General features: G+C 42.6%; 2 protein-coding genes across 2 annotated transcripts; both read right to left on the bottom strand.

The window, feature by feature from the left end:
• Positions 1-2737: 2737 nt before the first annotated feature.
• LOC120650374 (BTB/POZ domain-containing protein NPY4-like) lies at positions 2738-8941 on the bottom strand. Its single transcript, XM_039927491.1, has 5 exons — positions 8524-8941; positions 6941-7446; positions 5460-5529; positions 3701-4891; positions 2738-3624 (listed from the first exon to the last, which is right to left on the bottom strand). Exons 2-5 carry the CDS (start codon positions 7000-7002, stop codon positions 3040-3042), a joined length of 1908 nt encoding a protein of 635 aa, XP_039783425.1. The 5' UTR covers positions 7003-7446; positions 8524-8941; the 3' UTR covers positions 2738-3039.
• Positions 7091-8096, bottom strand: LOC120650375 (the record flags this gene model as incomplete). The annotated part of the gene is given in 4 exon segments (XM_039927492.1): positions 7091-7169; positions 7202-7332; positions 7334-7413; positions 7446-8096. Coding segments are annotated over 4 exon segments (366 nt in total), but the record flags the coding sequence as incomplete, so codon positions are not given.
• Positions 8942-14406: the final 5465 nt, after the last annotated feature.

The following is a 14406-nucleotide window of genomic DNA, read 5'->3' as shown; positions in this document are numbered from 1 at the left end:
CGCCGCGCACCTCATCCTCGGCGTCACAACGAAGAGGTCCCCGTCGGACCGGAGGTGCACCACAGCTTGCCGACGGAAACATGAGGAGACGCAAGACAAGAGCCATCCTAAAAGTTGCAAGCTGTAATCTATCTAGGATCTTCAACAGATGCCAAGACACCAATTAGCAAAAACGGTGGCAAAGTCATTGAAAAGCAGGATTGGGAAAGTACCGAGAAGCAAAATTTGGAACCCAAGCAAAGCTACATCCTGTATACCTGCACGGCCATCAACGTGCTTCAACACAGTACGCAAGATATTGTCAGTGTTTCTCTAGCTCCTGCACGTGCACGTACAGCGAATCCAAATAATCGAGGGATCCTGTGCACCCAGGATGAGAACTGGAAATAAGATGGATAAGGAATACCTGCAGCAACAAATAGGCTGGATCAACGTGCTTTTTTTCCCTCCCTGATATAGCGCTAGAACAGTGTGAAATGTGGCAGGAAATATGAAACCATGTGCTACACCAACAAATAGGCGACAAAGGACCAGAATGGTTAATCTGTTGGGATCAAGTGGAATTAAACCACATATCAAGGACCACAATATGAAATGACAGCAGCAGAAAACGTCTACCTCCTATATATTCTCTGTGCAGCCCACCCACCGGGAATCTGTGCTGCCCTTGTTTGCCTGATTCACACCGATGGCATCAGCTGCGACAGTGTAAGCAATCGAGAAACCAACTCGCTCAATGTTGCAAGGGTACCCATGTACTTAGCAAACATTTGTGCAGATGAATGTCAGTAATACTATCACATATCGTTTTGAAAACTTCATATTATTTCATCCTCGTCATTAATGATCTAAGATGAAGCACACTGTTTTTCTTTACCACTCTTAGGCCAGAACTTGCTGACCTCCCATGAATATTCACCAGGATTTACCGTAAGCCTGATTCTCTTCCCTCCATCTCAGAGGATACTACAATCTGAAACTCGAGCAAATTAAGATACAAAACCTACCAGTGCATTAACTGAAGGAAAAAGACCTGCCCAACGAGAGCCAAAGGAGCTAAAGTTAGATACATCAAGATGTGTTTATACTATATATCCGGCTGACTACCAACGAGTGCATTAACTTGTTTATATGGGTGCTAGACTGCAGATTCCGATCTCATTCATCGACGGGTTAGCAACACATGTTTGATCTTGTAATTAAAAAATATATGTTTGGCTGATTTTTTTTTTGAGATTACACAGTACAACTAAGACACTCACAATGCACGCACACTCATACTCACACCCCTATGAACACACGTACGCAAACCCTACCCCTAGGAGCATCTTTGAAGACTGAGCCGGCAAATTCTCGAGATTGACGAAGTCACCGCGGGCGCCGCGCTGTCGACGGGAACGTCGCCTACCACTGAATACACAATGCTGTTAAATCCTATAATATTCGCTCTCACAGGGAGTCGAACCCAGGACCTCAGGTGCTACCGAGGCTTTTGTAACCACTGGGCTACAGGTCCTTTCGCATATATCAATATGTTTGGCTGATGGGTCGTTGCCTTTTGAAGCCCATCTGAGACAGCCCATTGCACACCTGCAAATTGGGCCGGGCAAGATGAAGGCCCTCGTGGATTCCAGCTACGAAGATGAAAAGGCCAGCATGTCTATGATCGCGAAGATACCAAAACTTTAGAGCCTAAAAAAATCCTCTCAAAAATATATTTTCTGCTGCCCAAAAAATATTTTCTTGTATTTTTTTTAAAAAAATAGGATGTTGCTCTTTCGGAATCAACCCTAGAAAAATCTTACTATTACTAATTGGAGGCTCCTTTTGAAATCTCCAGATGAAGTCACCTAGGATTTTAGGTGGACAGTCTAAAAAATAAAGAAATCTAATAAATTCTCACAAAAATCAGAAACATCCGGTCATCAATTTGGCAACTCTAATCATAATAGTCATTGGATCTATTATATTTTTCTTATAAAGTACCCACCTTTGCCATTATGAATATAGACTAAAGTAACCCCCTAAACATGTATCTAAATTACTTACCTCTGATATTATAAAAAATAATATAAAGTAACCCTCTAATCTTCATATAAATTACCCACTTATGCCATTATAAAATAGTATCAAATAACCACCTAAATTTATATATACTATCCAATGATAATACAATAAAAATTTAAAATCAATCCAAAACCTGAATCAAAACTATATGATTATAATAAAATTATAAAGCACATCAATATAAAATTCTAACTTCTATCATTATTAATATATTATTTATGTTATTATTTATATAAAAATACTAACCATAATGTGTGTGTCATCATATATTGATGTATAAGACAAGAGATTATATAATGTTCAATTAAATACATATCAAACATATATAAATGTGTGATGCAAAATGAGAGAAAAAATTTAGTAACTAAGCCTATCATATTTTTTACAATTATATAATGATAAATATGTATTTTTACACTACTAAATTAAAAATATTTAATTGGTTAAAAAGAGCGTGAGATAGATCATTATTAGATATCTCTAACTAGCCTGTGGGGGGGGGCACGAGTTGATAGACTAGTTAATAATAAAGAACATATAAACTCTTTCGGTCGTTTGGTGAATAAGCAGTACTGTTCGGTATTAAAACCATCAGCAGCTTATGCTCTGCTGTACGTCAAACCTTTTCCGCTTTACTGTGATGATATGAGTGTAACGGATGTTATAGCAATAAGAAAACTATAAACACTCTGATTCCACCTTCAAAAACACCAGTTATAAAGGGCTGTACTTTCTTCGTATTCCTACTGGGGAAAAGATCACATGAATACCCCCTGAAACTTTGCTGAAAACATCGCCAGTGACCCAACCTACTCCAACTACAAGCATTCCATGCTAAAAGAAACATCATTGGCGATATCACAAATGAGGCCAGAGTAGTACTCCACATTTTGAGATTGCTACTACTCTTAAGTGAAGGCAAATCAAGAGCAAGAACAAAACTATGGCTGTGACCCCCCTTAGCCCTGTCGACTAGGACACCGAGCGCCTTGTGATCCGCGACTGTGTGGACTTCACCTCCTCCGGGTTCACCGACCCAGGGCTCTCCGACGTGTCTGAACTGCTGTTCTCACTGGCGTTCGTTTTGCCGGACCAGAGCTTGCTCAGTATCTTCTTTGGCATCAGCATCCCCTTTGCCTTTCCTGCTCCACTCCTGTCATCACCGTTCTTGTTCGTGTCGCTGCTGCCACTGCTCCTCTCACTGCCGCCACTGTTGTTGGCCAGCCTCATCGACCTTAAAGAGTTGATGTCACTCGATGTTGGGACCCCGCACTCCTCCTCTGTTGTCGTTGTGGCTGCTGACCTGGAGCTGCCAATGGAGTTGCCATTCTCTCTGGGAAGAAGCGAGCGAACAGCGGATGGTAGCTCAGCTGAAGGGTCGCTCCTTGCCGAAGCAACAGATGCCCTGACTTGCTCAAAGAAGAGAACTTGCACAACCACGCGCAGGGGGAGGCGCTCATTCTGCACAGCATGCATGCACGCATCCTGCGACAGCTGCTTGCAGTCCATCAGTCCGCATAATTTCTTCTTTTCACTCTTGGATAGGCTTGGGTGCTCCTGTAAGCATGCAAAGCAGTGTTGAGTTTTCTGACTCCCAGCAATGCAAATAATCAGTTGAAACAGAAAGAGATACCTTCAGATACATGTCAATGGCACGATAGAGCCCGTCATGTGTTGGCCGGGGTAGAGAAGATGCCATTTCAGCAAGCGCCATCAACTTTGGAAGAGGAAGGTTGGGATCTTTGGCTATCTCAGCAAGATATCCATCGATCAGCTTCGCAACTGCCAGTTTTGACGCGCTGGAAACAGTCATCACACTCATATTCTCAGCCTCTACGATTTCTTCGTCATCTTGAAGTTTCGCCTTACCATTATCACTATGCTGCGACATGAACTCCTCCACTATTGTCATGACCAAATCTATGTTATAGAAACTGTTTTCATCTGTATTTACTGGTATAAGAAGGTCCGCAACTGAAGCACCATCCAATTGTGCCCCTATTCTCTTGATCAAGTTATTGCGATGGGACTCCCCAGATTCCAACAAGCATGCAGCTTTTAGCAGCTTAAGAAGAAAACCACATGACACTGAACCTTCCTCAGTGGGCAAGAGAAATACAATAGCATCAAGAGCTGCATGACGCTTTGTGCAGTCAACTCCATTACTCACAGCATCTTCAAGGGAACCAAGAAGTCGCCAGTATGCATAGGCCCTCAGTGCTTCTCCAATTACAACAGGGGGCATTCTTCCCTTTGCCTTAATGGTCATGATCACCCGCTTGTACAAATCGACCTCGAGCTCACAAAGGTCCTCAACCCACCAGTCATTAGGGACCATCGGTTGCTTCCTAACACCATTCCAATGAGAATCAATACCATTTTCAGATGGAAGTTTCTTTCTGTTGCAAGTGTATGACCACTCAACCTCTGATGGATCAATTGAAGCCTTCGATCCAATAGAGTCAATGCAGTGGTTGATTACCTTCAAATTCTCACACCAAGGTAGCAGTGACTTCGTGCTCTGTAAAACTATGATCGAGTCCTTCCAGGTGCGAAACACACTTGATGTCAGGAACACATCAATTTTGTATATGAGGTTTCCTTTATCAATTGTCTCAAACATCTCTAGATACTCAGCCGCACAACGGGCAGCGAGGACATTGTATGCATTGAGTGTTACAATCATGCCATAGCAAAACTTGGCACAAATTTCGAATGCTGAAGGTCCACCAGGGATGTCAGAGATATCCAATTCATCATTTTTCTCCTCATTGCTTGAAGCCACTAATCTTTGCAATCGCGAACTCTTTGATAGAAGAGGAAACTGAAAATAATTTGCAGAAACTGTGATTTTTTTTCTTGATACATAAAAGGAATGTAAACTAGTTATTTCACATAGAAGAAAGCTGCATTATATATGAACCAGCTGCTAATCATGAACTTAGCCAGAACTGAACCACAGTTGGCAGAAGGTGTGCAGTACATCCACCACCTGGGTCGAGTCTCTTTGGCTGAAACTTTTCCTTCTTTGTAAGAAAGATAACTAGTTATTCCAAGGTACTATTTAAGGAAAAGGCATATGCGGTAAACCAAACGTATAACATTTCCTTCTGTTGTAATGCAAGACTACATGCTAAACAAAGATGACAGAAACTATGAAACCTTATGTGCATCTGAAGATGGATATCCAAACAAAAGGAGTAGGATGTGATGCACTAGCAGATAAGAAACAGAAAAGGTACCATCATCTACACATTCACACAGTTAACATTTCAGGTGGCACAAAATATGACACTTTCACAATAAGGCCTACTTTGGTAATGCAGTGTACAGTATAGCTTGTTCAATGCATTCTGAGGCTAATAATGTGTGAAGCATATAGAAGTTGATACCTTGTGAAGATAAAATTTGATGTCCCCAATGGAGATAACAATGTCCGTTGCCAGCTCTGTTGCAACAAACCTGAAAAGCATGATTGCAGTTAACATCAGCATGGAAGCAAAGAACGGAAGTGGTGGAAAGACACATTATTATTAAAGTGAATAACAATAGGGCAAATATGTAAAAAACATTGCATGATAAACAGAACTACGCAATGTGTCAAAGCAGCATAGTTCATAAAGTGCACATGTATTATTATCCAAAGATATGGTTAGATACATTAGAGGATAAAAATCTTTTCATATGGATGCAAAGATGGTTAGGTGAATCCTTATACTCTAAATGGTGCAATAATACAGAGCTGAAATGACATGATGTAACAGAATCACCACTCGAATCACCTAAAGGTGAGGTAACAGTGACAGAGCATTTGTAATTTGCCCCAAGTACATGAAGCAAAATTAGAAAAAGGAAAAAGCAACATCACATATAGAAGCAGTGTGCATGAAAGATATAACTAATTGAACTGATATGTGGTCCAACAAAAATGAATAAACAATAAATAGGTTTATCAAAGCAAAGAGAACTTATTGAACTCCGAGATTTAAATTTACATGATGGACCACAATGTCGCCAACCAATCCACTACTAATCAGAAAGGTCAGTACTAAGCAATGTAAAGAAAGGAACTATTGAGTAAATCGTCATGAGCCTCCAAAGTACAGAAGAACTTTAAGAACATATTCCACTGAAAAGAATCAAGGACAGCTTAGCCCATAAATAAGCTCAGTAAGACAGTTAACCATCTGCATGTAATCATAAGATGCGCTGCTTAGCATGACAGGCCATTTGTTTCATGTTGATTGTTAAATGAGAGGGCAATCCACAGTCCCATAACTGGCACACATGCCGCATAATATAGTGCACGCTATGAAACACAAAGTAGTTATATAGCCTTAAGAAGATGAAACTGATCCAACAAATGTTTGTTTTAAGGAGTAAACTTAAAACCTTAATGGGCTTAGTGGCGTTCTAATATCATAACACTAATTTTCCATACGTCAAAATTGATGGACGCTCCATGCTGAATTCTAAGCTCAAACAAGTATAAAAGTAATAGCACTAGCACCTACGGATGTCATGCTTCCTTTCCAGCTTATCTTACATGTGACCAGTCACTGGTAGCCCATTGAGCAACTCCATTAATACAAATTTTCTTTCTGAAAAATTGTCCAAAGTAAATTCACTAAAACTTGGATAATTAGCAGATTCAAGATGCAGTTCATCAGGAAAATGGAACCAATTCCTCTGAGGCTTCTTTCCGCAAAGTGAAATGGATCCTAAAATTCATGCCATAAGATCCCTAGAACAATTCATTGGACTAACACTCAGGGCAGCATGGCCGGTAGTGGTGAAGCAGGACTAAAACAGTGAGACTAAAACTCATAATCTGAAAGAACTGTGGAGCCAAGACAGGAAGAAATCAATTAACCTGATATTACTGCCCTCTGTCTGCAAGGCATCGGGCTTTGATCCAAGCTTCATATACTTCATTGTGCCACGCCGAGAAATGACCCGAAAACAAGAGAGAAAATCTTCCTCTTTCTTTTGTTATCCCAAGCTCTTCTTCTTCCCCCCACCAATCACCACCACATGAGAAGCAAGGAGGAGCACAACAACCCCACAGACAGCACTTAACCAATCCGTCAAGAAAGTACCAAACCGGTGGCCACCGGCATGTGAATGCTTCCCAGGCAACGGAAAGGACAGGACCAACAACTGGTGATAAAGATCCAGCAGGCCTAACTGTCCCCCTATCCCAGTGGCAAAGCCCCCACCAAATCGGGTCAAGAACCCAACTCCTCCTCTAGATCAGTAAACTACTCACAGCAGATGCATCAAGATCTGGGTCGCAACGCCTAGAAGCCAAGATCTCTTCCTCCTCCTCCGAGCTGGATGGATCTCACACCACGCGGGCGGCAGAGGGAGTAGCAGCACCTGCAGAGCACAAGGGCAGCATCTCGTGGTGAGGGGACAGTGGGAATAATTGGCGACTCGATGTTGGGAGACCATGGGAACAAGCACCAGTGAGGGGAGGAATCTTATCTCGTTAATTTGGCAAGCAAGCACATGAATGAATGGCAAAACAGGTTGCAACAGGGCAATTTTTTTAAGGATCTAGCACATGTAGGCAGTCAAAACGGTGACTAAAGAATTGCAATCCACAGACCACAGGTTTTGTAATTTTTTTTCCCCCGTAGACAAAAGGATTGGAATGCGCACAAGGAAATTGACAGAGAAAATTTCCTGTGGGTTGATCCCCATTAGTCATCCCGACACCACACAAACACATGCTGATCTCCTGCCTCCTCAACCGTGGAAAAAAAAGGATGAACACGCGTGGCTCCCAGAAAATTTTGTGAATTTCTTTCAGTAAACCTGAAGCGCAAGTTTCAGCAATGCAAAGCCGGAGTGTGCAACCGATCTTGTCGAATCAAAAATTCACTCAGAAACCTTTTCCCAACTAGAAGAATTTGTGACAATTAGCGCGAAAGAAAAAAAAAACATCTTGTCTTGGTGCACGAGACCGAAGTGATTCCCAAGAACATGGGGAGCGGATGGGGGCGACGGCCGACGGCAATGGCGCGACCTACCTGCGCCGGGAACGCGACGAGCCCCCCGGCGACGCAAGGAGGCAGCTTGTGGGAGGATTTGCGGCGAGAAACGGGGGGTTTTCTTGGCACGGAGCTTCTGCCCCCACAACACAAAGATGACACCAGAAAAAATGCGGTTTTTTCAGAGGGGGAAGTGGACAAAGAGCAAAAGAAGAGGCAGCTTTTCAGGACGAGGAAATGACCGAACCAACATCATCAAGAAACATTCCTAACCAACTCCAGTACTAGCAGCAGACAGCGGCTGATCCCAGACAATTTTTCTTTTTTTTTAAAAAAAAAGAAAGCTTTCAATAGAGAAAAAAATGTGCTGCAGATTTGACGCCAAAATGAATCCAAATTTGTTCTCTTCAAAATTGAAGGGGCCAAAGAGAGGGAGGGCAAATCAACAGAAGCACCTCACCTTCCTCGTCTGCCTCCGGCAGTGCCGCCCTACGCGAGCTGCTCCGGCGAAGCGCGCGGTGGCAGCGGAGCCGCCGGAAGGCCAGGGCGGGGCGCGGCGGCGGGAGGGCGGCCGACGCCGAGGATGGCAGGGCGGCTAGTGGAGGCGGAAGCGATCAAATCGCGCTTTCTCTTTTGGCCGCTGCTCATCAGCCGTGTCCTCCTTCCAGAGCAAGTTGCAGGCACTGCTGCGGCGACGCAGGGCAGGGGGCCATGGAGGATTTGGTTTATCTTTAAAAGCTGGTGCGGTGGGGGTTGTGGTGGGGTGGCCGGGTGGGGTGGCGATGCATGGCTATGTGGGGTGTGGCTTGTGAATGGGCGGCTTTGCCCCTCCCTCCAAACTGTTTCATGCTGGCCCCTCCTTTTCCTCTTTTCCCTCTAAACTAGACTCCATAGATCATGTAGCCAATTTATATGTTGCTGCTTTTCTTTTCTTTTTTAGATTACACAGTACAACTCAGACCATCACAACGCAAATACACTCACACACCTCTATGAACACACGTACGCAAATCCTACTCATATGAGCATCTTCGAAGACTGAGCCGGCAAATCCTCGAGATTGACGAAGTCACCACAGACACCTCGCTGTCGACGGGAACGTTGCCTACCACTTAATGCACAACGCCGTTAAATCCTAGAATATTCGCTCCCATGGGAAGTCGAACCTAGGACCTCAGGAGCTACCGAGACTCTTGTAACCACTAGACTACATGTCCTTTCGCATATGTTCATACTTTTCATCACGCTTTCCCATGCTTAACAAGTTTTTTTGTGATTATTTTCTTACTGGAGGATTTGATTTGTGTGGGAGAAGAAAGTAGGCACACTTTTGGTATATATTCATTCAGCTTCCTTTTCTCTCCCTTGAAAAAAAAACAGTTAACTTCAAATGGGACTTGATGAGGCCCCTGTGATTATCATTGAGTTGTTGGACAATAGTACTAATGTTCCTTTGGAATTTTATCAGCATTGGACTGAACAGTGGTTATAGTTTATCTTTTTGATGAAGGGTACAGTGTTAGACTTGAAGTCAGTCCCATGGAGCCCTGCTTAGGGGACCATGAAAAATATCAGCACGAGAAATGGCCACAATTCATTAAGCTGTCGCAAAGGCAATCAATTGCATGCAACAAAGGCGTCCATCGTCTGATCGTCCCAGCTAGCTGGGACCCTCTCGTGCCTCGTGCCGTGTCGGGTTTAGATTTTTAAGTATGATTGGCACATCGTGCCGTGCCGTGCTGGCACGACAAGTCTATTATCAATCAAGCCCAAGCACGGCTCATGGCACGCCGGACGTGCCGTGCCGGCCCAAACACGGCCCTCTGGATACTTGCAATTGTTTATAGCATCGATACAAAAATATTACTATTGCAATTAGAAAGCACATAAACTATCGATGGTATGAAAATTACATGATTTTTTTGAATGAATAATATTTTCTTTCATGATTGTTGTCGATTAGAAAGGAAGATTAACTGTCAAAATAGAACAAGGGGCTACGTACTGACTGATGGGCTATTTTCGTGCCGTGCCGGCCCAGGCACGGCTCAAAATGCGGGTCGTGCCATACAGCCCGTCATGCTGAGATCCTAGGCACGGCCCGGCCCTCATGTTCGTGTCGTGCCAGCACGCGGCCCAAATTTCGTGCCGTGCTGTGCTTTGGGTCGTGCCAAATGATCGTGCCGCGACCCGCCAAAAAATAGCACGGTCCAAGTCCCAGCTCTAGTCCCAACTAGCAGTTTGTTAACAATAACCACAGCAGGCAGATTTCCAACAATACTTGCTGTGGCCAGGCTTACAGATACTGTAGCGCCAATTAAAACAAAATATGCCGCTACCTTAAATTTGAGTGGGTATTCTTAAATTCGCATGAGCTAATTTTACTGATTTAATTTGTATCAAGAGAACACTTTCTATGAGTAAAGTGTGGCCAACAGATCGATCCAAATGCGTAAATGCAAAACAGTATAATTTGTGTTTTACATTTGAATTTTTTCCCTCATTGAAGGAACTAAAAACTAGGGATGAAAGCGGGATGGAAAATTCCCGTATATCGCATTTCGTATTTATGATATCGTTCCCGACCGTTTTCATTTTCAAAAAATATAAAAATTATCATTTACAATTAATTTTATAGTTGTTTTCGCCATATTTGATTTTATAAATTTTATAAATTTGGAAAAATCCCGATCCAACCATTTTCGTTTTCTGTATTATAATACCGCGACCGGCCCTGCCTAATCGTTTTCATCCTACTGAATACAGTTCTGAGCCGTACACTCCAACACCTCCAGGTTTGATAAAATTTTGTGTAGAGCTGCTGCTCTCAGCACATAAATGTGTTGCCCTTGCTGTTTTTCTTCTACTTTTGAAAAGGAAGCAAGGTAGTAGGATACTCATGCACTCAGGTACACCCACAACCATTGTAACACCCGCATTTTCAATTTAGGCACCCAAATAAATTTAACTAGATTTGTTATAGGTTCGAATAAAGTTTTAATTATTTTCTCTTGAATTTAAAGCATTTATCGTGAATATAAATAAATTACATATCCATAAAAAGAAATATAATGTTGTATAGGTCTTGAGCATTCATGCCGCCTTTACATTGTTTTATTGCTTGTTGTTTAATTAAAATTCAAATTCTCAGAATTTGAATTTAAATTGAACTTGTTTGAATAAATTTCAAAAGAAAATGCAAAACCTTTCTCCCTCTCTCTTCTCTTTCCAGCCCGGCCCAAAACCCTCTTCCCCTCCCTTTTTCTTCTTTTTTTTGTAAAGGCCTCGTAGTGAACCTCTCGTCATTCACCAAAGAAAGTGTTTAAGGGCCTTGCAAATTCGGGCGATAGAGGAACACAAATTGTGAGTAAAGTGTACAACCTCTGCAGAGTGAAAACTAATATATCAGCCGTGCTCACGGTTAAAAGCGGCTTGGACACTCACATGATAATTGAACTTGAAGGTGATCTTAATCGATGTTGTTTATTTATGTTGTTCAGTTATTTATTTCAGTTATATACTTGTGGGATTAATGGTATAAACTTGAACTTAGTTAACGCTTGCTAATTAAAACTTGATCAACTAAAAATGCTTATTGCAGTCAAACCATGTCAGTCATTCCTTGACTTATCCTTGCATGTAGAATAATTTATTCCTGCCACTTGTTGAGTACCAACCATAAGAGTACTCACCCTTACATAACGCTGTTCAGACCAAGATAATTGCCCGGAGTTCCCTGAAGACTTCAAGGAGTACTAGGCGCATGTCTCCCAGTCATCTGCCTGTGAAGACGTTGTTCCGCTACTACTCTGATACGTTATTTATTTGTTATGTTTAAGATTGTCGGTCAGGTAATAAAGTACTTGTTACTTTCTTTTGTTATGGCATTGTAATGATATTTCACTTTATCATATGTGTTTTGAATTTGATCCTGACGCACGTATGAGATGTATTCGTTTTTTTCTTGAACCGGGTGTGACAACCACATAACAGGATTGAAGCCTTGCCTAGCTTCGGCACCCACAGAGTGGATCACTTCTGACCGGCTAATAGCCGAGCTAAATAAGACTACAGCGAGCTATATAGACCTATTAGCTACCAAATTATACGTAGAGAGAAACAGATGTACCATGCCTAGCTAGCTTTAGCTGGAGATTTAATTAAAATTAATTCTCTATTTTCATTTCTACATGCTCCCACTTCCATGTACATGTATCAATCCTAGCACATCATCCATATCTAGATCTAGTGGCTCACATTGGTTCCGTGTGCCACCTTTGTTCAGCAACTAGTAGTAACAACGATTTCGCTATATATATACCACTTATTCAGAACCAACCCTAATTCCGCGACCATCAATCAGTCCTCGCCTTGAGAAGACCTTGAGATAAACCCCATCATGTGCACGCTGATCGTTTCAACCAATTGCTTTCGACGAAAGCCACACTGCCATGGATGGCGTGCACACGCTGCCCATCGATCAATGGTGTCGCCTTGACGTTTTCCCGCCCCCATCCCGTGTGCGTCGACGCAGTACAGCATGCAGGCCCCAGAAAAAATAACTGTATTTATCCTCGTATGCTAAGATTGAACCTGGATTTTCCCCCCCTCTCCCGTGCAAGATGACTTGAGGGGCGCACGTAGCCATCAGGGGCGGACACGATCCTCGCTGTCGCTGCCAGCAGGGGACACAGGGCTTCCTTGACAATGGACGCTGCTGGTAAAAAATTGTCCCTACTAGCTAGACTACTGGAGTTTTTTTTTTCTTTTTCATTTTTTTATTTTTGCCCTGGAGAGATTTTTTTTTAGAATGGGTATCTGGTTCATAAATATAATACTATTAGAGCTATGTTTTTATGTTTCTTTTTTGGTGAGTTTTTATATTTCATTTCTGGTGGTGTTTATTTGGCTGAAATTCAAAGCCAAAGGGTGGTCACGGATCATGCATGATTCTGATGTTCTCTTCACAATACTTTTATATATTTTTAGCTCGAAATTATATAAGATAGAAATCCAGCTCTGTTACGTTTAAGCCCTGCTTTTGTATTATCTGGCCTTTTTTTTTTAAACGAACCGGCAGGAGAGCTGCCTATTATATTAATTAGAAGGGAAAACCCAAAGAAGGCTTAAGGTACAACACTATACAAAACGCCTCCTAAATAGCGCGGAAGCAAAGCAAGACAAAACTTTACGCTTAGCACTTAAGCTCTGCTCACTAAATTAGATAGGTGCTTGTCTCCGGCAAGACTCCAAGTCAAAATTTCATCTTTGATCTTTGCTATGATCATGAAAGAAGGTGCCTCTAAGCGATCAAAGATTCGTGCATTGCGTTCTTTCCAAATCTCCCAGCAGATGAGGATGATTATAGATTTAACCCCCTTCCGCGAAGCTCCCATTGTTCTCGCTTGTGCCGTCCACCATGTGTGGATTGATTCTGCCGGCTCCCAGTTGGCAGGAAGTAGTGGTGGTGCCGCTAGCCAGTTAGCAAGCTCGGTCCAAATGTGTCTCGTAAATCTGCACTCAAAGAATATGTGGTTTCTGGTCTCACGTGCTCTTCGGCATAGCGAGCATACTGGGTTGTGAGGCCAGCCTCTCGAGTGTAGTCTGTCAGCCGTCCAAAGTCGATTTTGAATAGCTAGCCAGCTGAAAAACTTGCATTTTGGAGGCGCCCAGGCTGTCCAAATGAGATCACTGAAGTTTGTACTACTGGAACCCAAGAATTGTGCATGGTAGGCTGAGCTTGCCGAGTATTACTTGGATTCAGTTAGCTTCCAAGCAATTTCATCCTGTACGCCTGACCTTAGATGTATTTGCCGTGTCTCTGTCCAAACCTGCACAAACTCGGCAAGATGACGAGCTGAGAAGGATGGGTGCTGAAGATCAATGTCTCTGATCCAGGTGTTAGCATGTAGAGCTTCATGTAGTGTTCTATTCTTTCTTTTTGAAATTTCAAACAATGATGGTGCTACATCCCTTGGCCTGCGTCCTTGCTTCCATGCGCTGTCCCAAAATTTTGTTTTCCTTCCATCTCCAATTGTAATAGTGGTTGCTGCAGCAAAAAAAAGTTGGTCAGTGTCATTGCAAGGGATCTCTTCTCCTGCCCAAGGCTTATTATCCGGATTCCAAACTCTCCACAACCATCGTAGGCGGAGTGCTCGCGCAAACTTTTTCAGGTGCAGAACACCTAAGCCTCTGTTCTTCTTTGATCTTGCCGTCCTTATCCAATTGACTTTGCATTTTCCACCAGTTAACCTTTTTGTGCCGGCCCAGAGGAATTGCCTTCGTTTGTTGTCAAACTCTTCCAATGTAGCTTTTGGGGGCTTTAGTGCTAACAAGAAATAAA

The sequence above is a fragment of the Panicum virgatum genome, chromosome 9K, assembly GCF_016808335.1.
Source record: "Panicum virgatum strain AP13 chromosome 9K, P.virgatum_v5, whole genome shotgun sequence".
NCBI lineage: Eukaryota > Viridiplantae > Streptophyta > Magnoliopsida > Poales > Poaceae > Panicum > Panicum virgatum.
This window is presented reverse-complemented; position numbering and strand designations above follow the sequence as displayed.